Below are 25,690 nucleotides of genomic sequence, written 5' to 3' on the forward strand. Positions count from 1 at the left end.
TTTCCCAGATTTCCTCATCTCTGAAGTGGACACAATACCATCCACCTTACAGTCTTACTAATATCCTAAAGAGGCTTATTTAAATCATAAGTATTTACAGATGGATGCAATGAATGAAAACTCAATAGCATCCAACTTCTCAGGGAAACTTCTGGTGGACAGAACAGCAAAAGCCAGGAATGGCACCCACTGCAGGGCAGGAGTTCTTCCCAGTCCCACACGATCATGGGCCTTCGGTCTAATACAGCGGCTCCACACAGAGCCAGAGCTGGAAAGAAGGGACAGTTTACCCTAGAATTTGCTGCAATTCTAAGCAAGAACAGCAACTCTCACAGTAGAAAAATATCAGCATAGGCAGTGCCCAGTTAGTAAACGAATGGTTTTCCAAAAGCTCATTTGTAAGTTGCATGTTTGAAACTTGGAATGAAAGCATTATTTTATGTCCCAAGCCAGCCCACAAACACTGATTGAACTTAAAATACTTCTGGCACAACACATACTTAGAGCGAAAACAGTAAAAAGCAATGTTCTGATATCACTTTAAAAATCTATCAAAATAAAAGAATTAAAATTAAAATAAATAAAAATCTATCAAAATTGCTTAGAAAAATAAATACACAGCTCATCACTAGCCAAATACAATAGTAATACAAAATATTGAAACCAGGTTTGAAAACTGAGAAGCTTTAACATTCATCCACTGAGTACCTTCTTTAATCCTCCAAATAAAGTGCCAATCTCCAGGGCAAACTGCCGGTCCAGCTCCTCTTCATGTTCTGACAAGAAAAACAGTGTTTCATTAGTCAGTTTTATTTAAAACTGGGTTGGTTTAAAAGGAGAGGCACTAAGAGAAATTGGAATATGTTCTGGAAAAGCGGTCTGTGGACTGAGCTACAAACATGGAGACATGTCAGACCTTCTGCTCTAGTTTCCTGTGACCGAAGTTCCTGGAAATACAGAGTGGGGCTGATGGAAATGTCCCCTTCAACTTGTAATAAAGGTTACAAATGGAGAGGGATCAAGACACAAAGCTTCCAGCACCAGGAACCAAAGGTGGAATTAGTGCAAATGCCTCACCTCTATAGCTGGTGAAAAATTATTCTAAACAGATCACACCACAAAATGACAGTGATCATAGCCCCATGATATGCACATAATGCTAACGAGATTATAAAATGAAATCCTATAATAGTAGTAAGTATACAATTGGTTTAAAACTAAAAGTATTAACAAAATATTCATTCAAATACTTGCTAAGAGTGTGCAATAACCAGGCACACACTGTGATATACCAGAAATGAAACAAAACAAGATTGGCATGACCTTTGCCTGGGACTCCTGATACCCCAGGGAAGTGAGACGAACCAATAATGATAAATTGCAATAGTGCTGATGCACGCCAAGTAAGGAAGGAGGAGTGCTGAAGTGCCTGTGCAATGTCCCCTGACCAGCCCAAGGGGAATGGATGGAGCTCAAAAGAGTACACTGAACTGGAGATGAAGCCTGGGGCGGATTCAGCATAAGGGTAGCGATGCAGCCACCAGAATGTCTGAGCTCACCCTAAAAGGCACAGGGTACACAAACAAGGCAAAAACAATCCTTATCAGACCAACAAACCTACAAAAACCACAGAAGAAACAAAAAGGAACTACCCAGAAAGATGGCAGGAAAACCAGGAGAATGTGTAGTCATTAAAGGATGCCCAGAAAGATGGCAGGAAAACCAGGAGAATGTGTAGTCATTAAAGGATGCTGGTTTCACAGTGGGATCCAGGGACAGAGTCACACACTAGAGGAGCCCCAGCATACAACCACTGCCCTGGGAACAATAGGAAAGGGTGGGGTGGTGAGCACCAGCGCAGGGCACCACATGGACCAGCTCCAGGGCAGAGTCCCACTGCATCCCACGGGGTGCAGGGGGCGCTGTGGAGGTGTGGGATTACAGTCGGGCTCTGGTTCTTTCTGTTACAGAGGGGCGCAGGTCACATTGTGTGCTCAACGGTGCACAGACTCAAGTTCCAGGGAAAAGCCCACAAAGGGCAAACCACTGCAATCCAACAATCCTCTTGCCTCTTGTTTTGGTTTCACGAAAAGCAACCTCCAGAAACATCAGAATTGTGCAGAACTGAAACGAGGCAGAAACGTGTTTGGGTGGTTTTGTTTTTGTTTTTTGCTTCTTTTTTAAAAAAGTACGTTCAGAAGCAGTGAAATTTACATGCGAAAGCACCAGACTTCCTGAAACTGGAACGCAGCTCCCTCTAGTGCGAAAAAGGAATCCTACACAGGAGAATAATGATACCCTGTCTGGTGCCCGCAACTGAAATGAAGGCACAATTTTAAAAAGTAAAAAAAGATGAAATTAATTTTAGTATCTTTTATTTCCACACAGAATCAGTATTAAACAATTACGTATGAGTCATTTTACATCCCTTTTTCTTACTAATTCTTCAAAATCCAATATACATGCTATCCTTATAGCCCATCTCAATTTGAAGAGGCTACATTTTAAGTGCTGGGACAGCTAATGACTACAGTATTAGACAGCATGGCCAAAACCAAAAATCTTCTCTCAGGTTTGGAGAATTTTTACAACTCGCCCGGTCTGATTTCTTGACACCAAATGCTACACAACATCCATTCTTCCTTGGAATTCATGGTCCTGAAAGGGTCTTAAGTTAGCTGAAAATGCGTGGCTACAGAATTTGGTTGCTATAGGAGAACAGCAGCTGAGAACGTGTAGTGGGAAATCTTTCCCCAAAGAGCTTCGGCCCTCAGAATTTCTCTGCTGCGACCTTTCATTAGAGAGCCCATATTCTCACTCAGAGCAAGAGTTTGCATCGTAGCTCACACACACTCAAGCAAAAGGACCCTGCAAATGGAGAGAAGCCTTCTTTGCCTGAGCAATTTTCTCCACACCACGCAGGCCTGACTGTTGGGCGAAGCGAGCTTCTTCGAGGTACCCTGGTTTTATTTCCCAAAATTCAGCGCTCCACAAAACCGCCTCGGAGCACAGAAATGAAGCAATTTCTGGTGATGAGACCTCATTACTAAATCAGCTGTTGATTCTCCCCACTCCAACCACCACCCAACAAGAGGATACATCAAAGCCCCATTCTACCTACTGAGTGAGAGATTTGCATTTTAATCAATGCCAATGAACTGTGGTGGTAAACCATTTACTTGGAAGTGCTAACTAACCTACCCCTTTCACCCTCAACATTTTGATAGGAAACCATTTCTGGGGTGGGGTGGGGGTAATTAGAGGGCAATAATCGGGAAGGGGAGGAAACACACACACACCCTTGTCTGACACAAGCCACTGCCAAGGACTAGCACACCCAATCATGGCTTAACATGTCCTGCTGTTTCTATGCATTTGAAAAATTCCAATCAGCTCCTACTGATTCTTTATTTCTCTAAGAAGCCGCTGGGTACGACAGACTGTGGCAGTAAATGAGTAGAGAAAGGGAGCAGAAAAGATGGGCTTCTCCAGATAAGAGAATTTAACGATAACCAGCTCTCACAAATTCATATAAAAGGTCATATAGAAGGATGAGAAGGTGCTGGTTTTCCTATTATAACTCTTGAGAAGTGGCTCCCCACCCCCCAATTCCCATAAGGGAATGAAAAGTTGATGTAGAAATAGCCCAAGCAAAAGCAAATCATGTATGTAAATAGGATACAAAGTGACATACAACATAAAAGGCCTTCAGATGTCCTAATAAGGCTGCTCGTCTATTACTCATCAGTGGGAATTCTGGGGTCTATCACTGCCAGCCACCAGGTACACGATCTGCATGGGAGTCCTTAGGGCTCCAGACTGAGATGGAAACACTCCAGCAAAGAGGAAACCGTAAGCTCTGGGCATATTCTTTTGTGTTTGACAGAGCGGCGGGGAGCACTAGCTGGAGGAGTAAGGAGCTGTGGAGTCTAATACGGAGGGTTGCTTTCACATGCCCTCAGCTCAGGCCCTGTCCCAAGTCACTGTTCACTGTGACAAGTTTACTACTGGTGTGAAGAAAGTCGACTAAGGGTGGGGAGCCTGGGTGGCTCATTCGGTGATGCGTCCGCCTTCTGCTCAGGTCATGATCCTGCGGTCCTCCATCAGCGGGAAGCCTGCTTCTCTCTCTACCCCATTGCCTTGCGTGCTTGCTCGCTCTCTCTCTGGCTCGCTCTCTCAAATAAGTAAAATCTTAAAAAAAAAAAAAAAAGTCAACCAACAATCTCCCGCCTTCAGGGCCAGTGTCCACATAGAAGGAGAAAGCCTACGTAAGCCGGAGAGGAAGGAGTGGGCCAGCAAGCTTGGATTCCCAGGAGGAAAGCCGGAGCTCTAACGTTTCCTATGACCCTGGCCACAGGTGACCAGGGAACAGGGTGAGCCATAACATGAAGCCCTGCCTAACAGATCCCTCGGAGCCCGAGTGTGACATACACTATCCATGCTGGCCATCAAGCCAGACTGCCCAGTCCTTGGGAGGTCCGTGGGAGCTATGCCCTTGGGTCCTTTCACAAAAGACCTGTTAACTGAAGAGCCCCTGGTGGCCCCTCCCATGGTTCCAAGGGCAAGGCCACCTGTTTAAAGACAGGACCAGGGGTAGCCTCTATTCCCCCCAATCCAATGCCGCTCACCCTGAACTGGGCCCTCCAGAGTTGCCAGCTGTCTTGCAACCAAATTCTCTAGTCACAAAATCAAGTGGGAAAAGTTACCTCTTGTTTACAAAGCCCGCCCCTCATGAGAGGTTAGTGTGTTATGAACACAAAGAAGAATCTAAACGCACTGTTGTCTCCTTTCCTTATAAACAGAGAGGTAAGTGACAACAACAGGGGCGTTTAGGAACAAACAGAAGGTAAAAGGTGAAAATGTTCAACCACAATTGTATTCCACTTTCAGAACACCTACTATATAAACACAGAAATTGGACGTAGCAATTCAAATAAATCATTTGTTTGTAGTTGCTTAAATATCGAGGCTTCCCTGTGCTACAGAGTTTATTTAGAGAAACATTTAACTCTGCTCATTCAAGATTTTTAAAAATAAAAATAAAGGGTCTGTGAAATGGAAATGCAAATTTGTGGAAAAATACCACTCTGTTTATAAAAATGTCCCCAGTATGCAAGTTTTTAGGAAGAGAGCTAGGGCATAAAATTTGAACCTGGGCTCTGGAAAAGCCAAAAGAATCTAGCATGGTCTACTGTTCAATGGAGAGTAATTGCCATCAAAAAAAAAAAAAAAAAAAGTAGAATTTATAAATAAACCCAAGTGATTGTTGGTTTGTCTTTTTTTTTTTTTTTTTGAAAAAGAGAAGAAATCCACTAAGTTGACAAAACCTTTTGTAAATTCCCTAAAACAGAAAAAATGAGACATGGGTGATTCAAAACATTATATGATCTACAACTGGATGTTCATACATTTGAAAATTTCAATGCAGAGGAAAAACGTAGGGGCACCTGGCTGCCTCACACAACTCTTGATCTCAGGGTTGTGAGTTCGAGCCCCCACATTGGGTGTAAAAATTCCATAAAAATAAAATCTGAAAAAAAATTTATATATATCTCAAACTGACTTAAGAAAATCTAAATATAGGGGCGCCTGGGTGGCTCAGTGGGTTAAAGCCTCTGCCTTCGGCTCGGGTATGATCCCAGGGTCCTGGGATCAAGCCCCACGTTGGGCTCTCTACTCAGCAGGGAGCCTGCTTCCCCCTCCCTCTCTCTCTGCCTGCCTCTCTGCCTACTTGTGATCTCTGTCAAATAAAATCTTAAAAAAAAAAAAAAAGAAAATATAAATATAACCTGAAATAACTAAAAGGTACTGAAGTTTTCAGTGAATCTATTTCCAAACACTCCATGCCTAGACTAGACAAACTTACAAATGAATATCAAACTTAGAAGCTCATGTCTCGTGCACTATTTACACAGTTCCATAGCACACACAAAAAATAAACTTCCCCATTCATTTTATAAAGTTAATGCTGATGTTAAAATCTGATGAAACAAAAATAAAGCTACAGGCCAATGAATCTCACTTAGAAGTTAATAATTTAAAAAAACCTTGGAAACAAGCAGTTTATTTAAAAATACCATAGTCATAGGTTTGTTGTAGGAATCCATATAAGCCATACTGGAAAATGTATAACTTTAAAATATGTCAACAACTTGATGGGCACCTGGGTGGCTCAGTGGGTTTAAAGCCTCTGCTTTCAGCTCAGGTCATGATCCCACGGTCCTGGGATCGAGCCCCGAATCGGGTTCTCTGCTCAGCAGGGAGCCTGCCTCCCCCTCTCTCTGTGCCTGCCTCTCTGCCTACTTGTGATTTCTGTCTGTCAAATAAATAAATCTTTAAAAAAAAAAAATGTCAACAACTTGAAAGGGAAAAACTTTGCAATCATCTGAATAGGTGCTTTAAAAATGAATTCAACATTCACTGCTGATTTTAAAAATTTAGTTAAAGGGAACTAGCCAGATTCCTTATCATAATTTGAAAAAAAAAGAAAAAGGCAAAGTTTATTCAACTTTTCAGTAATGGTAAAAACAATATGAGAAATTCCATTAAAATTAGAATTAAAATAAAAATAGCATTCTTTCCCAACTACTGTATTGTTCTACAAGTCCCAGCTAAGCAATAATAGATGAAGCAAAACCATTAGCATGATCTGCAGATATTATCTAAACACAAAAATTAGGAAAATCAAAAATAAATAAATGGAACATTAAGAGAATTCAATAAATTGTTGGAATTTAACATACATAAACCAAAATAAATACCTTTAGATCAGAGATAATCAGCTACAAATTATAGGAAATATAACTGGAAAATTTCCCAATCATAAAAGGGAAAAAAAAGACTCAAATGATCTGAATAGGAATTTTAACAGGATTTGTTATGAAGAAGATCAGCAACTTTAATAAGGGAAATAACAGAAGACCCTGAATGAATAAAGAAAAAATACCATTATCTGTGGATGGAAAAATATAATAAGAATACTAATTATTTACAAATTTCTAGGGTTCCTAGAATTCTAATTAAAATGCAATGAGATTTTTTTCAGAACAATTTCGTATATGTATATAGAAGAATAAACCAGTAAAAATAGCTAAGTGAGTACATTATATGTTAATAAAAAATAAATTATTAATAAAAAAAAAAGAATAGCGGGCGCCTGCGTGGCTCGGTTGGTTGAACGACTGTCTTCCGGCTCAGGTCATGATTCCGGACTTCCAGGATCTCGTCCCACATGGGGCTCCTGGATCCTTGGGAAGTCCGCTTCTCCCTCTGACCTTCTCCTCTCTCATGCTCTCTCTCACTCATTTTCTCTCAAATAAATAAATAAAATCTTTAAAAAAAGAAAAAAAGAAAAGCTAAGTGAGGAAATGAAGAACGATGAGTGGTAACTTATTTCACAAATACTCAAGTATTTTATAAAGCAATTTATTTATTTATTTATTTATTTATTTGAGAGAGAGAGCACGGAGCAGGTGCTCAGAGGAAGAAGCAGACTCCCCGCTGAGCAGGGAGCCTGATATGGGACTTGATCCTGGCACTCCAGAATCATCACCTGAGCTGAGGCAGTTGCTTAACCAACTGAGCCACCCAGATGCCCTATAAGGCATTTTTAATTAAAACAGTGCAGTAATGAGGTACAAATTGATTGAGAAATCCACTGATATTCTCAGAAAAGAGAGCTCCCAACCCCAGGATCATGACCTGAGCCGAAGGCAGATGCCTAACCGACTGAGCCACCCAGGTGTCCCAAGAGAAGTACTACTGACACAACCTTCCTGGAGAACAGTCTGGGGAAGTCTATCAAAAACCTTAAAAATATTCATGTAGTTTTGCTCTGCAATTCCTCTTCTAGAAATCACTCTTCTGAAAATCCTTCTGAGAAAAGCTCTCAGGTATGACACAACAATACAAATAGATTCCTTACAAAATAAGTGCGCTACACATTCAACTCATACAGCTGGAATGAAAAGGAACAGAGCAAATCCAAAGAAACGATAAGAAATAATAAGAGCAGAAATTGGAGAACAAAAGGAAACAACTGAGAAACTGAACAAAGCCACAATCTGGAAAGATCGCTAAACTCTCTGACACAACAGATCAAAGCAAAAAAAGAGGAGGAAGGGAAGGACAGAGACAATGTAACACAAAATACACAGTAAGAGGAAAACAAAACTACAGAAACAAACAAACAAAAATTTAAATACGAGTATTATGAACCACAATATACCAATCAAATAGAAAACCTACATAAATTCATAGAACCCTGGAAAGCTACAAAATGTCAAAATAGGTACAAAATGAAATAAACTTGAATATAAATCAACAAATAATTGAAACAATAGTCTAAGACTTCCCCTCCCAGCTGCTTTCCCAGGTGACCGCCAATCACTCAGGTTTTTACTGATGACAATCCGACTCTTTTCATTTCAAAAATTGCATCAAACTGATATGAACACAATATATGGGCTTTTTTTAGGTGGGAGCATTAACTCTTTCAAGGTTACAGCACGGCAGATCTCATCTTTCCTCAGGTTAAGTGTACACAGAGGAACATAAAAGTGTTTCTACATCTACCGAACCACAAGGGCATCACCTTGACCCAGCAGGTCCAGATTAGCCACCACGCTGCAGAGCTCAAGGGAAGCAGTCCCCAAGCATAGCAGATCACCACCACCTCAAGCCAAGTATTTCCATGTGACTTAGAGATGTTCTACACCTGGTAGAGTCGGAAGGAAGAAAGGGTGTTCTGTTCAGTCCCTGCTGTGAATTTAGCAAAAGATTCCATTGGATGAAAGCCATTCAAGTTAGACTGCTGTCCCACATGGCCCAACAGCCCTGCCTCCCCAGACAGAGAGCAGTGAACAAGACGCCTGCTCCGCGCCCAGAGAAAGCAGCTATGCAGATGCGCGCTGGTGGCATTTCACTGAACAGGTAGGTTTTGAGCCTGTAATATGTTCTAGGCACTCTATTTGCTCCAAATAGAAACATCCCAAAAAAAGTTTACAGAAGAGACTGTCTTCCCAGTGACCTAATTCTATCATGCGGCTAAGTAGCACTTTTTCCTGAATTAGACAGTAAGACATGGAGCCAAGAAGACTTAACACTGCACCATTAAACACACTTTGGCAAGACAGAGGGATCCAGCTTCCATGAGCTGAACTGGCAAAACTATTAGAGAAAGAAGACATTTCTTGGAGCAACCTGAGAAACACTTTGGCACTGACATTTAAAGGAAAAACAGAGGATGAAAGAAGCTTCGGGCTAGGGAGTGGTCACTAATAAGTCCAACAGCATGACAGCCTCTGGATCAGCTGAGGTGCAGAAAAGCTTCCTACTATCCACGGAAGGATCCCCTTTCGCCCCCATCCCAGCAGCCAGCGTGACACAGAAAGGAAACATTTTATCCCAATTCTTGGATAAAATTTTAAAAATTTTATTGTAGAATAGACAAAAGGGCCTCCCCTTTTAAAGTGAGGTGCTTTAGTAATTATCAATAAATACAAGTGGCAGAATAGAACAAGATGTTGGGTCTCGAGTTGGACACCTCTGAGTTTAAACCCAGTTCCATTAGAACTTACTAAATGTGGGACCGTAAATTCTTTCAATCTCTGTATCCTCATCTGGGTGAAAAAGTACAACACCCATTGTGAAAGACTCCTAGGATGGCGGCCATAAATTCCACTCACAGGCATGCTGCTCCAGCCATAAAAAGGCTAGACTGCTCCCCTTGAATCTGGACTGGAGCTATGATTTGCTTTCACCAATAAATGAGGCAGAAGTGAACTGTACAACGTCCCAGGCTGAACTTTAAGAGATCTGTAGCTTCTGCTTTTGTGCACTTGAAATACCCCTTCTTGAACCCAGCTGTCCTGCTAGGAGAAATATAAGCCATGTGGAGAGTCATCCAGAGAGAACCTCTGCACACTAGGTGACAACTCCCCACTGAGGTCTTGGCCAGCCACATGAGTGAGGCACCCGATGACTGTAGTCCCAGCTAACACCACACAGACCAGAAGACCTCCCCTGCTGAGTCCAGGAGAAGTTTGTTCAAAGGACAAAGACTCAAAAAAATGAGTTAGTGTAATCCATAACATCAACAAGCAAAAAAACAAACAAAACACACACACACACACATAAAAACCACATGGTCATATCAATAGAGGCACAAAAGCATTTGACAAAATCCAACACTCATTTACAATTAAACACTCTCAGCAAACTAGAAACAGAAGGGAACTTTCTCAATTGGATTAAGAAATCTACAGTGAACATCAGAACATCAGAATGGTCAGAAAGCTTTCCTACTAAGATCAGAAAAATGGCAAAGTGTCCCCTCTCACCCCTCCTTTTCAATATCATAATGGGAATCCTACTTAGTGCAATAAGAAAATGAAATGAAAGGTATATAGAATGGAGGGTTGCTAGACAGCTCAGTCAGTTAGGTATTTGCCTTCGGTTCAGGTCATGATCCCTGTGCCCTGGGATGAAGCTCCCTTTCCCTCTGCCATTCCCCTCAGCTTGTTCTCTCTGGCTCTATCTTTAGTCAAATAAATAAATAAAATCTTTAAAAAAAAAGTGTACTAAATGGAAAGGAAGAAAAGCAATTGTCTTTATATTCAGAGAATACAAATACCTATGTAGAAAATCCAAAGAATCCACAAAAACACTCCTGGAACCAGTCAGTGATTATAGCAAGGTAGCAGGATACAAGATTTTTATGCAAATTCAATTCCTTTTCTACAGATCAGCAATGAACAAGTGAAATTTACAATTAAGAACACAATACCATTTACATTAGCACCCCCAAAAGTGAAATACTTGGAATAAATCTAATACAAGTCATGTATTAGGAGAACTAGAAAACTGATGAAAACTAAAACAAAACAAAACAAAAAATTTGAGAGATATTACATGTTCATGGATAGGAAGGCTCAATATTGTTAAGATGTCAGTTCTATAAACTTCGTTTATAGATTCAATGCTAGCAAGTTCCCTTGTGGACATTGACAAAATGATTCTAAAGTTTATATGGAAAAGCAAAACATCCAGAATAGCCATAAATAAATAAAGTCAGAGGACTGATATCACTCAATTTCAAGACTTATTATAAAGCCTCGGTATTCAAGAGACTGTGGCACTGGAGAAAGAATAGACAAACAGATGAATGGAACAGATTAGAAAGCCCAGAAAAAGACCCGCATAAATTCAGTAAACTCACCTTTGACAAAGGAGCAAAAGCAGTACAACACAGGAAAGATAGTCTTTCAACAAATGCTGGACCTGGACATCCACATTTTTAAAAAAATGAATCTATATGCAGACTTTACACCTATCACAAAAATTAACTGAAAATGGATATTATAGATCTAAATATAAAATGGAATACTACTGAATTCCCAGAAGATAATGTAAGAGAAAATCTAGATGACCCTGGCTCTAGGAGGTACCGTTCAGATACCCAAGACACAATGTATTAAAGAAACAACTGGTAAACTGGACTTAACCAAAATTTAAAATATCTTTTCTGCAAAAGACACTCTCAAGAGAATAGGTGACAAGCCAGAGGCTGGAATAAAATATTTACAAAAATCCTATTATCCAAAATATACAAGGAACTACTAAAGCTCAAGAATAAGAAAATAAGGGGTGCCTGGGTGGCTCAGTGGGTTAAGCCGCTGCCTTCGGCTCAGGTCATGATCTCAGGGTCCTGGGATCGAGTCCCGCATGGGGCTCTCTGCTCAGCAGGGAGCCTGCTTCCCTATCTCTCTCTCTCTGGCTGCCTCTCCGTCTACTTGTGATTTCTCTCTGTCAAATTAATAAATAAAATCTTTAAAAAAAAAAAAGAATAAGAAAATAAACAACCCAATTAAAAAATGGGCAAAAGACCTGAACAAATACACCAGGGAAGATTAGATCTATATGGCAATGAGCATATGAAGATGCTCTACATCATGCCATCAGGGAAATGCAAGTTAAAACAATGAGATACTATTACACATGTACTACTAGAATGGTGAAAATCTGGAATCCTGACATCCACTCATGGAAAAGACTACTGATGAGCTGCCATTCTTTCCTCTTCTATAACAGAACTCTTGAATTTAGCTGGATAACTGGGTTTCCAACCAAAGATTACATTTACTTGCTCCCCTCACAGCTGATGTGGCTACAGGACTGGGTTTTAGCAAATGGCATGTCAATGGACATGATGTAAGCAACTTTCAAGTCATATTCAGGAAAGAAGAAGGCCTCCCCTCCCCTCCCTCCACTCTCTTTTCCCTCCCCTCCCCTCCCCTTCCATCCTTCCTTCTGGGAGAAAAGGGAATATGACAGCTGGAGCTGAAGCAGTGACCTTACATCACGCAGTGAAGCCACATGATGAAGAAGGCAGAGGGACGTGGTAGGAGGAGCCAGGCTCTTCGATGCTGTCTGGGCATCATACCAGCCTTTGAACACTTATGTTGGAGGTGGTGTTTCTGCTGCCAAGCCCATCTTCAAAGTAATAGACCATCTCATAGGGCTGTTCTAAAGACCGAATGAGACAAGGTACATGTAGCATCTAATATAGTGCCTGACATAGAGCAGGATTAGCTCCCATACATGAGCCCTGGGAGCTCAGAGGCTCCAGCAGGGGAGTGCAACTACTTGGCCAGCTGGGACAAAAGATCAGTCCTCATCTACCGTAGATGGTCTGTCTCTGCAACCAAGCCCATGGCTTTGAGTGGGACATCCCCCCTGGGGATGCATATCCAAATCAGGCCCAGTGAGACATAAGGAGGCAGGTGTTCAGAGTAGAGGACTCTCAACTGTGCTTCCCAAAGCACTTTTACCATCGGAAGTGACTTTTCAGCATACTCTCCTATCAAACTCCTCACAATAACATGCAATGTTTCTCACAGCCTTTCCCTGCCTTTTTTTTTTTTTTTAAAAGATGTTATTTATTTATTTGACAGACAGAGATCACAAGTAGGCAGAGAGGCAGGCAGAGAGAGGGGGGTAGGCAGACTCCCCGCTGAGCAGAGAGCCCGGTGCGGGGCTCGATACCAGGACCCTGGGATCATGACCTGAGCTGAAGGCAGAGGCTTTAACCCACTGAGCCACCCAGGCACCCCTCCCTGCTTTTTTAATCTAAGCTCAACTTCTACCGCTGTCCCCTCACACTCTACATCCTGGTCCCACTGAATGGTTTGTTTTTGCCAGACAATGCTATGCTTCCTAACATGCTAAGGTTTTGTCCCTTTGCCTGCAAACTCATCTCTTTCCACAGAGCTTCTGATGTCTCCTCTACTAAGCTGGCTCTGGTTGTATCTTATGAAAAAGCCCAGAGTTCTCATAGCCTGACTACAGAAAAGACCGTCATGATCCCTCCTCATTTCTTTCTCCCGTTCTCCCACAGCGTGGGAAGTCTGAGAGGTGGCGTGGCCACCAAGCTAAAGATGATGTTTTCCAGCCTCCCAGCTGTGTCCATAAGACCTGGCACTGGCCAATTGGGGGTGAGCAGAAGTGACAAGGGTAACGTGCTGAGCTCTCCTTAAAGGACAGGAGGATTCCCATCCCCTTTCCTATGCGTTGGGATGTGGATTTGATGATGATTCTTCTTCAACAAGCATACAAAGCACTAAACACAGCAGAACAAAAGGACAAAAGGAGTCTGGGCCTCCCACACCGTGAGCTGCCTGCACATGTCTGAGAGCAATGATGATGGAAGGGAGATGAAGAGGTTACTGCAGTTCACCTCCACAGCCTTCAGTAGCCATTGAATCAAACCCTCCCTCCTCTTACAGGATCCCATTCAAGACCAGGGATTGGGGTAGAAAATCGTGTTGACTCAGATCATAAACTCCAAGCACCCCAGAGAGGGGAAAGCAAAGTCATCCCAAGGGTCCAAGTCATCCCAAGCCCACTAGACAATCTTCCGGAGTCTTCTACCTCTGAGTACTTCCTTTCCCCCTTCCTTTCTAGATAGAAGGTCATGAAAGTTGGAACCTTACCTCTGGAAGCTTTGTAAACTTCATAGAAAGAATATAAGTGGAAGCCTAGTGAAGCCAACAGGTAAAAAGACAATTCCCATCGGGGCAGCATAGTTCCTTGTGACGAAGGGTCCAGGCAGACACACTGAGAGTTTCTAGGAAGAGAAACAGAAATAAAAACGTTAAGCCATAGACACGACACTAGGGAATGGCATCATATCAGTTCACTTGCTGTCTAAGGGATCCATCACTGTTTAAAGTAATAGAGACAGAGCCCCAGTTATACTTCCTTCTGCCTTATGCATCCTGCATCCAAAATGTGTATACACACACACACACACACACACACACACACACGCCCTGCCTTCCTTGGGGTGGGCAGGTCTTCCCTAGGAGCTCCCACAGCCCCCAATCTGCCTCCCATCAGAATGCACACCAGACAGTCATGTGCTCCTTGCCAGACAGGACTGGCTCCCCCTGTGGGATGGACCATTGGAGAACACGGACCCTGATCTCTGCATCTCTGCATCCCCAGTACCCAACGCAGGGTGTGGAATGTAGCAAGAGGGCACTACTGCTCCATGAATAATAAATGGCTTCAAATCTTAAAGAAGTACAGATCCTCTCCAAACCTGTTCTAAGGCAACAGCCTTAACCTCCTTCTCCCCTTCGTAGGTCATTCCACAGCTGTTTACATGAATGGGTGAATGAAAGCTGCCATCTCCCATCTTACGTAAACTTCTTAAAGGGAAGTGAGTCACCTGATCCCCAGCAGCTGTGGCGGACACTGCTAGCTGCCCACCCCACAATATTTAGTCTCCCTTCATACACAGTAATGTAATTTTTATCTGAATGCATGGATGCTAAGCTCAAGTATATAGTGTAGCCAAGGGAGGCATTTGAATAGTTCTGGCTGCAAGGCTGTCGTCATTTCCTTCCCGCTGGACGGAGCTGAAACAGCCACCTTGGGCCAAGAGGTGAGAGCCATGTGGGAAAACAAGACCAAGGAGCCTCAGTTCCTGACTCCAGGTACCACCCCACCCCCCAAACCGCCTCAGACCATTTATGTCTGGACTATTACATGACAGAGAAATGCACTTGCAGATTGTTTCAGCCTCTGCTATTCTCAGTCTCTCTCTTAACGGCAGCCATGTCTATATTCTAAGTATTAGAACAGGTGATAGGAAGTCCTAAAATTCCTAAATTTAATTTACAAATTAAATGATCAGCTCCCAAGTAACAAAGAGTTAGTTAAATGGCTCTCAGTGCTTTAATGAAGCCTCTCAAATATGTCTCATAATGGATGCCAAATAAGGAGCAAAATTTTAAGCCCCAAGCAAGCATTTCTCATGTGAGACAGTAATGCCAAGAATCAGAATTCACACATCTCATTTTATTGAATGATCACCCTAATGAACAAGGTCAAGCAAGAGAGACAGGCACTTTACAGATGAAAAATGTGAAGCAGAATAAGACCACACAGTGAGAAAAAACTGAGCCAGTGCTCAAACCCTGGTCCTGGGCCCACTGAGACTCCATGCTTCCCCTCAGCCACATCCAGCCAGTTTAAAAAGTCACTTGTCTCTACAGCCTGGCTCATAATCTACCATGCACAAACTCCTTTCTTCAAGCTAAGAGAGACAGAGTAGAAAAAGATAAACTTTGGCTTTCAGAAAATAGGAGGTCAGAGTCAGCGGTCCTCCACCCAGAGTACCAACTGGCAATGACCTAAAAGTTGCTCAGGCAATTTGGCCTCCGGCCACCTCAGGGATCCAGAAGCAGGCACTTATGCTTTCAACCACAGACACTCTCAAACCCTCAACAATGCCTTCTCAGGTCCCCCTGCTATTTTTAAGAACCATTTCTAGCTTTAAGCATTTCTACTCAAACTTAATTTTAAATACCTGGCATCTAAAATCTAAATACCTGGCATTTAAAATTCTAGGCATTTTAAATACCTAGAATACTTAGAATCTCTTTGTAGAATTTTGTGGGCATATGGTAGTCTTCCCTTTAGTGGGAGGTTACCTTTATCCTCTCCGTTTTCAAAGGATGTTGGTACTACATTGGATGGCCTCCTCATCTCCATTAAGAATATGTGATTAGCAAAGTCTGAACCCCTAAAAATGCTACTGAAATGTGAACATAATCTTAGAGATTAAAGGAAAGTTCTGGAAGCCCTGCTGTTTTGAAGCTTTCCAGGGACATTCTCTTCTAGGACAATTCCTTTGCATTAATGAACTGTGTGGAACAAAAAAAATTCAGTGTTAAAACATTTCCCTTTCTGGAGCTCTTAGCTATACTGTGTACCTTTTGCAGACACCTACACAAAGATACATTGTTACAAGCAACAAAGTAGCGGGGCTGCCTCTTCCCCATTTAAAACGTGGAGACTGGGGCATCTGAGTGGTTCAGTCAGTTAAGTATCTGCCTTTAGCTCAGGTCATTATCCCAGGGTCCTGGGAATTATCCTGGAGTCCTGGGATCAAGCCTCACATCAGGCACCCTGCTCAAAAGGGAGTCTGCATCTCTCTCTCTCTCTTCCCTTGCTGTTGCCTCCACTTGTGCTCTATCAAATAAATAAAATCTTTAAAAATAAATAAAATGTGCAGACTAGACCAAAAAGCCTCCACCACCACCACACACACACTCACATGTCCTTCTTAACAAGTCCTTCTTCCCTATACCTCTCTTTTCAGCTCTTGCCCACCTATCTCAAGAAAATTCCTCTCCTTAGTGTTTTCTTCTGTATTAATCTCAGCTGTGCCCTTAGAAAGCAAATCAGAGCAGATATGTTTAAAGAATTTAACAACCCAACAGTATCAAAGAAAAGGCAAGTTGGACATTGGGGAATATAACTAGAACTTTTAAATATCCAAATCCAAAAGGTTCCTAAATACACTCAGAAAGTTCTCAAGTTTCCATTTCTCGTTCTCTAAACAAGCACGCTCTTCTTTAGGGATAGGCTATCATGATGAAATCAAAGAGGTCCTTACTCAAACGTATAAGTAATGCTTCTTTTCTGTTGTTCAACTACAGATCCTGTCCTGCAATAGCATTATCAACTTTGTGGGTATCTATCTGTGAAACAGCCTAGAAACTAATCACCATCTGTAAATTACTTCTATAGGAAAAGCCAACCAATAGCAGAGCAGCATAGCCTGAGTTTGAGTAAATGCCAACCGATTACTCTAAGTAACTGACATGTGAGAGCTAAGGAGAGAGGCCAGGATGTGTGATGGGAAAGGGATGGGGCCCGGAAACTCTGCCACCTTCGTGGGAAAACTGGTCAGTGAAGTACCAATGTGCAGAAGTACAAACGTAGATAGCGGAGGTGAAGGGAAAGCAGGAGCCATGTGGCAGAGGGTCTTAAAGATAAAGAATTGCAGCAGATGACATGATTCTTTTTTTTTTTTTTTTTAAAGATTTATTTATTTTGACAGAGAGAAATCACAAGTAGACAGAGAGGCAGCCAGAGAGAGAGAGAGAGAGAGTAGCAAGCTCCCTGCTGAGCAGAGAGCCCGATGCGGGACTCGATCCCAGGACCCTGAGATCATGACCTGAGCCGAAGGCAGCGGCTTAATCCACTGAGCCACCCAGGCGCCCCCAGATGACATGATTCTTTAAATGGAAAACCCAAAAGACTCCACCCCCAAACTACTAGAACTCATACAGCTATTCAGTAATGCGGCAGGATACAAAGTCAATGTACAGAAATCAGTGGCTTTCTTACACACCAACAATGAAAATACAGAAAGGGAAATTACAGAATCGATTCCATTTACTATAGCACCAAGAACCATAAGATACCTGGGAATAAACCTAACCAAAGAGGTAAAGGATCTGTACTTGAAGAACTACAGAACATTCATGAAAGAAATTGAAGAAGACACAAAAAGATGGAAGACCATTCCATGCTCTTGGATCAGAAGAATAAACATTGTTAAAATGTCTATACTGCCTAGAGCAATCTATACTTTTTTAATGCCATTCCGATCAAAATTCCACTGGTATTTTTCAAAGAGCTGGAGCAAATAATCCTAAAATTTGTATGGAATCAGAAGAGGCCCTGAAATGCTAAGGAAATGTTGAAAAACAAAAATAAAACTGGCAGCATCACGTTACCTGATTTCAAGCTTTACTACAAAGCTGTGATCACCACGACAGCATGGTACTGGCATAAAAACAGACACATAGGCCAGTGGAACAGAGTAGAGAGCCCAGATATGGACCCTCAACTCTATGGTCAAATAATCTTCGACAAAGCAGGAAAAAATATACAGTGGAAAAAAGACAGTCTCTTCAATAAATGGTGCTGGGAAAATTGGACAGCTATATGTAGAAGAATGAATTCGACCATTCTATTACACTGTACACAAAGATAAACTCGAAATGGATAAAAGACCTCAACATGAGGCAGGAATCCATCAGAATCCTAGAGGAGAATATAGGCAGTGACCTCTTCAATATCAGCCACAGCAACTTCTTTCAAGATATGTCTCCAAAGGCAAAGGAAACAAAAGCGAAAATGAACTTTTGGGACTTCATCAAGATCAAAAGCTTCTGCACAGCAAAGGAAACAGTCAACAAAACAAAGAGGCAACCCACGGAATGAGAGAAGATATTCACAAATTACAGTACAGACAAAAGACTGATATCCAGGATCTATAAAGAACTCCTCAAACTCAACACACACAAAACAGATAATCATATCAAAAATTGGGCGAAGATATGAACAGACACTTCTCCAAAGAAGACATACAAATGGCTATCAGACACATGAAAAAATGTTCATCATCACTAGCCATCAGGGAGATTCAAATTAAAACCACATTGAGATACCTCCTTACACCAGTTAGAATGGCCAAAATTAGCAAGACCGGAAACAACGTGTGTTAGAGAGGATGTGGAGAGAGGGGAGCCCTCTTACACTGTTGGTGGGAATGCAAGTTGGTGCAGCCACTTTGGAGAACAGTGTGGAGATTCCTCAAGAAATTAAAAATAGCTCTTCCCTATGACCCTGCAATTGCACTACTGGGTATTTACCCCCAAAGATACAGATGTAGTGAAAAGAAGGGCCATCTGTATCCCATTGTTTATAGCAGCAATGGCCACGGTCACCAAACTGTGGAAAGAACCAAGATGCCCTTCAATGGACGAATGGATAAGGAAGATGTGGTCCATATACACTATGGAGTAGTATGCCTCCATCAGAAAGGATGAATACCCAACTTTTGTAGCAACATGGACGGGACTGGAAGAGAATATGCTGAGCAAAATAAGTCAAGCAGAGAGTCAGTATCATATAGTTTCACTTATTTGTGGAGCATAACAAATAACATGGAGGACAAGGGGAGATGGAGAGGAGAAGGGATATGAGGGAAATTGGAAGGGGAGGTGAACCATGAGAGACTATGGACTCTGAAAAACAATCTGAGGGTTTTGAAGGGGCGGGGGGTGGGAGGATGGGGGAGTCAGGTGGAGGGTATTCAGGAGGGCACGTATTACATGGAGCACTGGGTGTGGTACAAAAACAATGAATTCTGTTATGCTGAAAAGAAATTTAAAAAATTTTATTGATAAAATTATATCCTAATTATCTGTTTTCTCTTTATTTTTTATATTTTCAATCTTTTTATATAATGGAGAACTTCAAAATACAATAAAGTACTGGCTGTAATAAATCGTTATCTGCATCAAATTTAAAAAAAAAGATAAAGAATTGCAAATTTGCATTTGATTTGCTGAAAAAAATTCAGGTGTATGAGCCTGTACATTTAGCTATTTGAGTGAAGCTTCAGGAAGAAGCCCTTTGACAGTGTGGTCATCTGCAGGCAAGGAGAGCAGCAATTCGGAAGGAAGCAGAGAGAAAGTTCTAGAACCAAGCAACACAAGTAAAGCACAATTAAGTCGTACTGATGTGAAACCAGTCCAGGAACAGGATTGAAAAAGAAGAAAACAAAGAACATACAACAGCAACTCCAAAGCTGTAAGATCACAGTATCTCAAAGCCAAATATTATTGATGAGAGGTGACTATTTGAGGCAAATGAAGACAAAGAGAGAAAGTAGATTTAATATCAGGTGTTGGAAGGAAATCATAGCAGGTTTCTCTGGGATCAAAGGAAAAGAAGTCAAACTGGAGCAACAAGGAATTTCACCTGTATATTGGAGTAAGAGCCCATGAGGCTAGGTATTTCAAAAAAGCATTTCTCTGAGGCTTACAGAACTCCAGAGGCCCACAGAATAAAATCCTAGCTATAAAATGGCAAGGATTCCTCAGCTAACAGAGTTTTCTCTATACTGAAGAAACATACATTTGCATTTACTTTGTAATTTAACACTCCACCTGCTTTGAAGACATCATCTACTCTACTCCTCACCAGGAGGGCTAACGGTTAGCTCTTTTTCAGGAATCAGAATCCTGCTCAGGGAAAGGCAGTGATCTGCCCAAGCGCACAGAGAAGCCAGTGATGGCGCAAAAACCAGAATCCAACTCCCCAGCTCCCACTTTCACAGACAGAAATCCTGTTCCTTAATCTTGGCAGAGAAGCACAGCTCACTATGCCAAAGCCAAAAATGTGCATAAACATAACTTCTGTTAGATGCTTTCCCCTGGCAATTTCCAATATCACTTCAAAATGTATCTTTATTTTTGATGCATGCTACAAATGGATTCCAACACTTCCATTTTAAATGTTTTCTACTCCTTGGTCTTGCTATTTCCAGTGCTGAATGAGCTATAACCACGTACCCACATGCACCAGAGGACTTTCAAAACCACATTCTCAGCACTGAGCTAATAATCGTTGGGTACCAGCATCACCATCGTCACTTCTACCAATTACCAGTTGCTCAATGTCCTAAACTGAAATTTTCCTCCACTTAGTTTTCTTATACTTTAGTAACAGCTGTACTATAAGCGCTATTTATAGGCTACCTATGCTAAGCAAGCACTTTACAAGTATCATCTCATTTAATCTTTATAACAACTTCTCAAGGTTGGTACTTCTGGTATCTCATTTAACACAAAAGAAAACCAAAGCCCAGAAAGGTCAAGAAACTTGCCCCAGGTCACATAGCTGGTAAGCAGCAGAGCTTAGCTTCATACCCACCATGTCTAACTTCAGAGCCTTCCCTCAGCCCTATTTTTTTAAATTAAAATACAATGTATTATTTGTTTCGGGTTACAGGTCTGTGATTCAGCCACCTCCCTATTCTTACCAGGGCATCTGATTCGTTTTTTTCCATGTCTATGATGAAATCAATCCATCAGGAAAACTAGAGAGTTATACAAGCTACATAAAAGCAAAAGAAAAATTTAAAGTCATGCGTAATTTAGATACTCCCTAGGAAGAAAATTTGTAAATCCACTGGATGTAATCAAAACACACATGAACCATCTAACTCACACTTTCCTTAAAAGACTGACCAATGTATTCAGATATAAGAAGGGAAAGTCAGCAGTCACATAGAAGGGCTGAGTAAAATTGAAATAATTCTAAATTTAGAAACAAATGAGCACTCTGGAAGTCACAAAGTAACAGAAGTAAAAAGAGCACATGTACACTTAAATGACAATGGCTTTGGAGAGAATGAAAGAGTAGGATAATATTCTAGCACACTTGGAAAAATTATGAGACTTGCTCCTTTGTTTGATGAAACAAACTTATTTTGCATAATACAAATTGCAGGACTCTCACGAGGAAACCCAAACCCAGACACACTGTGTCCTTTCAGTTTTTGCCAAACCCTATTTAGGAGTCTTACAAAGAGTCTTATTCCTTTACTATGTAATACTAACAAAAAATACTTCTTTCTCCAAACCCAGAAAGGCTCCACTAACAGAGTGATGACGGTGGCTTGGAGGAGGTCCGCTGGATGGGACAGAACATCTGTCTCATTACAGAATATTTTAAAATACATACACTACTTCCAAACATGCACCAAAATACCATGTATCAGTTATGTCTCACTGCACCATAAACCACCCCAACACATAGTGGCTTAAAACAACAAAGATCCCCTTTCTTCGTGATTCTGTGGGATGGCTATGTGGGCCATTCTCCTGCTCTCACCTGGCATCACTTGCGTCACCAAGTCACCACACAGCTTAGTAGGGGCCGGAAGGGCCAGCATGACCTCCCCCACGCCTAGTATTTGGTGCTAATTCTCAGCCAGGTGCGGCGCTTCTCTTCTACACAGATCCAGCTGCTCCAGGAGGCCCGACCCTTCCCAGCACAGTGGCTTCAGGGGTTCAAAAGAACAAAGGCAGGAGGGGCGAGGTCTCCTAAGGACCAGGCTCCCAAATTCACAGAACACTGTGTTGGTGCAGAGACCAGTCCAGACTCAAGCGAAAAGAGGGATTCTACCTCATTAGGAGAGCACAGCAATGGCACCTTCAAAGCAGGCAGGGACACAGCCTACCACACCAGTATGTGAGAAGTTCTGGAAAGTCAGTGGGAAAACTGTAGTTCACAAGGGAGCTTTAGTACATAAAATGTCACGAAGATTGATTATTTGTATATAAAATTTAAAAAATAATAATTATTTCCCCTAGATCAGAACTGCAAAATCACTAAGGACCCTGCTGTCATCTGATCTAATCTCTAGTCAGTTTGGGAATTCCTTTTACAAAAACCTACCTGACCATTTCCAGTAACATCAAGAGGCAGAGAAACTTTTTGTAAGCAGTTCTGGTTATTATCCTATTTTTCCTCAAATCAATTCAAAAACTGGTCCCTCTTTTTTTTTTTTTTTTTTTAAGATTTTATTTATTTGACAGAGAAATCACAAATAGGCAGAAAGGCAGGCAGAGAGAGAGAGGAGGAAGCGGGCTCCCTGCTCAGCAGTGAGCCTGATGCCGGGCTCCATCCCAGGACCCTGGGATCATGACTGGAGCCTAAGGCAGAGGCTTAACCCACTGAGCCACCTGGGCACCCCGGTCCCTCTATTTTTAAGAACTTTTTGTCAGTAGTCCATTTGTACCTTCTGGAACTAAAGGCATGGAGGCAGGGTAATGGGATTACATGGTGATGGCTGTGGTGTCAGAATTCCAAAGTTCCAATCCCAGCTCCAGCTTCGCTACTTCATAGCTGTATGCCCTAAGACAAGTTACATAACCTCCCCGTGACTCAATCTCCTTAAGTATAAATAGGGATGGGGCACCTGGGTGGCTCAGTGAGTTAAGTCTCTGCCTTTGGCTCACGTCATGATCTCAGGGTCCTGGGATTGGGCCCCACATTGGCCTCCCTGCTCAGTGGGGAGCCCGCTTCCCCCTCTCTCTCTGCCTGCCTCTCTGTCTACTTGTGATCTCTGTCAAATAAATAAATAAAATCTTAAAAAAAAAAAAACCAACAACAACAGCATTAACAGCAATTGCTGTAAGGATCAGATGAACTTACAAAGTGGTAGAACAGTGCCTTGGGTTCTGTTCTAAAATGTAATTCTTTTTGTTTTTAATGTTACTGCTATTATACTAAAAAGGCTTAATTGTTTTCTCCAATAATACTTCTTCAAATATTTAAAGATAATTAATGCCACACACTCCATCCCAAAGTTTCTTCCAGGACAGACATTCATGATTCCTTTAACCATTTCTTCAGTGACTTAGTTCCTAGACCCTTTACCATTAATTAGTTGTCTCTGTATAGTACAGGTGTCTAGACCTGAACCTAAAACTCCAAATGTAGCAGACAGTAGGGACCATGACTTCTATTCTTCCATTAACTATACTTTTAAATAAAGAAATCTAGATCCATTTCTTCATTCAGCAAGTATCAGTGAGCTCCTAGTGAGATTCAGGAAGCTTATTTGTGAAGCAAAATATAAAATCCCATCTGGGAAAGCCCTCAAATAGGGTACTCCCAGAAATGTCCATGTGTTCATTCCTGGAGCCTATAATATAGTTCCTTACAAAACAAAGGGATTTTGTATTTGCCATTAAGTTAAAGATGGGGACATTAGCCCTGACCATCCAATTAGGCCCGGTGCAATCGCAAGGGTCCGTCTGGGAGGGTCCGGGACAGAGAAGATGGGATCATAGAAGCAGAGGTTAGCGTAATGTGCTCTGAAGATGAAGGAAGGGCTCACAAGCAAAGACATGGAGGCAGCATCAAAAGACAACAACAAAAGAGTCTGCCCTAGAGCCTCCAAGAAGGAGTGCAGCCCTGCCTACACATTTTGGACTTCTGACCTCCAGAAGTGATAATAAACTTCTGCTTTAAGCCATTACTGTTTGTAGTAATTTGTTACAGAAACAATAGGAAACTAACATGCCACACCTGCCTGGTGGGAGGAAAGTATCTAACCGAAAGGATTTACATTAAAAAAAAAAAAAATCAGAATATTTTTAACTCAACTGTTATAAAACTTAAATTGTAAGAAAATTAAATCTAAAACAAAATTTTGTGTTCAGTTCGCACCTTGGCATTTTTTTGGCTTCTACCTCGCACTGATAACAGTCTCAATATCAAACAAAGCTCTAGGTCTTTTTTTAGGAACTGCCATTAAACCAGACCTCTGTTGTCAAAGAGTGCGGGAAAGGAGTCACTTTTTTAAGTCCCTAATTCACAAAAGGTACTAATGTGCTATTATACGGTCTCTCATGAAAATTCTTAACCTACTTTAAGCCTTTTTAATCACCAGGAATCGTGCCAACTACATCTTACACTCCCCAGATTAGGGGCATCTGAATGAACCAAATATTTTATAATATACTACTTTAAGTAAACTTTGCATTAAAATGTACCTAAAATTAATTTAAATTTTTTAAAATTAGTTAAAATTTTAAAAATTAAGATTTTCAAAAAGCAGATTCACTCCAGTCATTGCCACTCAGATTAAAAATCAAATGCCTTGGGGTGCCTGGGTGGCTCAGTGGGTTAAGCCTTTGCTTTTGGCTCAGGTCATGATCTCAGGGTCCTGGGATTGAGCCCTGAGTCAGGCTGTCCGCTCAGTGGGGAGCCTGCTTCCCCTTCTTTCTCTGCCTGCCTCTCGGCCTACTTGTGATCTCTCTGTCTCTCTCTCGCTCTGTCAAATGAATAAATTTTTAAAAAATCTTAAAAAAAAAAATTAAATGCCTCAAAATTCCCCTAGCCTGATTTCTATCATCTTATTCAGTTGGGCCTGTTTCTGAACCCACTCTGCTGTTTCTACCTTCCTTTTGTTCAGCTTCATGCGAGGCTCATCCACAATCTGTTCTCATTCTCATTACTGAAGAGCAGTCCATTTGTATAAACTATGCAGTTGTCCATTCCACTACTGATGAACATATGGGTTGTTTCCAACTTGAGACCATTTTGAATAACAGTGTTCTGTACATTCTTTGACATGTCTTTCAGTACCCACATGTCTGCTGTGTTTATTCAAGAATGGAGTAGCTGGGTCATAGGAGATATAGTAAATGATACACCAAACAATTTCCAGGACAGCTGCACTAAGTTTTATACCCAGCAGCAATGTATGAGAGTTCCAGTGTGTCCACAACCCAACCAGGACAGGTATCCCCCACTTTCTGAAAGGTCAGATTATACCACTTTGCTTTTACAAAAGACCTACATTAGTAGCTATTTTTGTTAACCAAAAGAAATACAAAGATTTCCACTTCTACAGAAAAAGGCAAGAGGAGACAATGGCACTCCATGTTTGTTTTGCAGCCAGCACTTACAGAGGGAGCACACACCCCAGCAGCAAGAGTGGCCCCGGGGCTCCTTCCCAGGA

The 25,690-nt window shown here is 41.6% G+C and overlaps 1 protein-coding gene across 4 annotated transcripts in view; it reads right to left on the minus strand.

Annotated features, from left to right (window-relative positions):
• The window catches only part of HHAT (hedgehog acyltransferase), a 360,097-nt gene that overhangs the window by 296,894 nt on the left and 37,513 nt on the right, over positions 1–25,690 (minus strand). For all 4 annotated transcript variants that reach the window (XM_059412956.1, XM_059412955.1, XM_059412953.1 and 1 more), the window contains exons 2-3: positions 13,992–14,125; positions 709–776 (exon numbers count right to left, since the gene is read on the minus strand). In XM_059412956.1, coding sequence (XP_059268939.1) covers positions 709–776; positions 13,992–14,082 — 159 coding nt within the window. In that variant the 5' untranslated portion in view covers positions 14,083–14,125. The remainder of the gene's footprint in view (positions 1–708; positions 777–13,991; positions 14,126–25,690) is intronic.

This window comes from Mustela nigripes, chromosome 10 (assembly GCF_022355385.1).
Source record: "Mustela nigripes isolate SB6536 chromosome 10, MUSNIG.SB6536, whole genome shotgun sequence".
Taxonomy (NCBI): Eukaryota; Metazoa; Chordata; class Mammalia; order Carnivora; family Mustelidae; genus Mustela; species Mustela nigripes.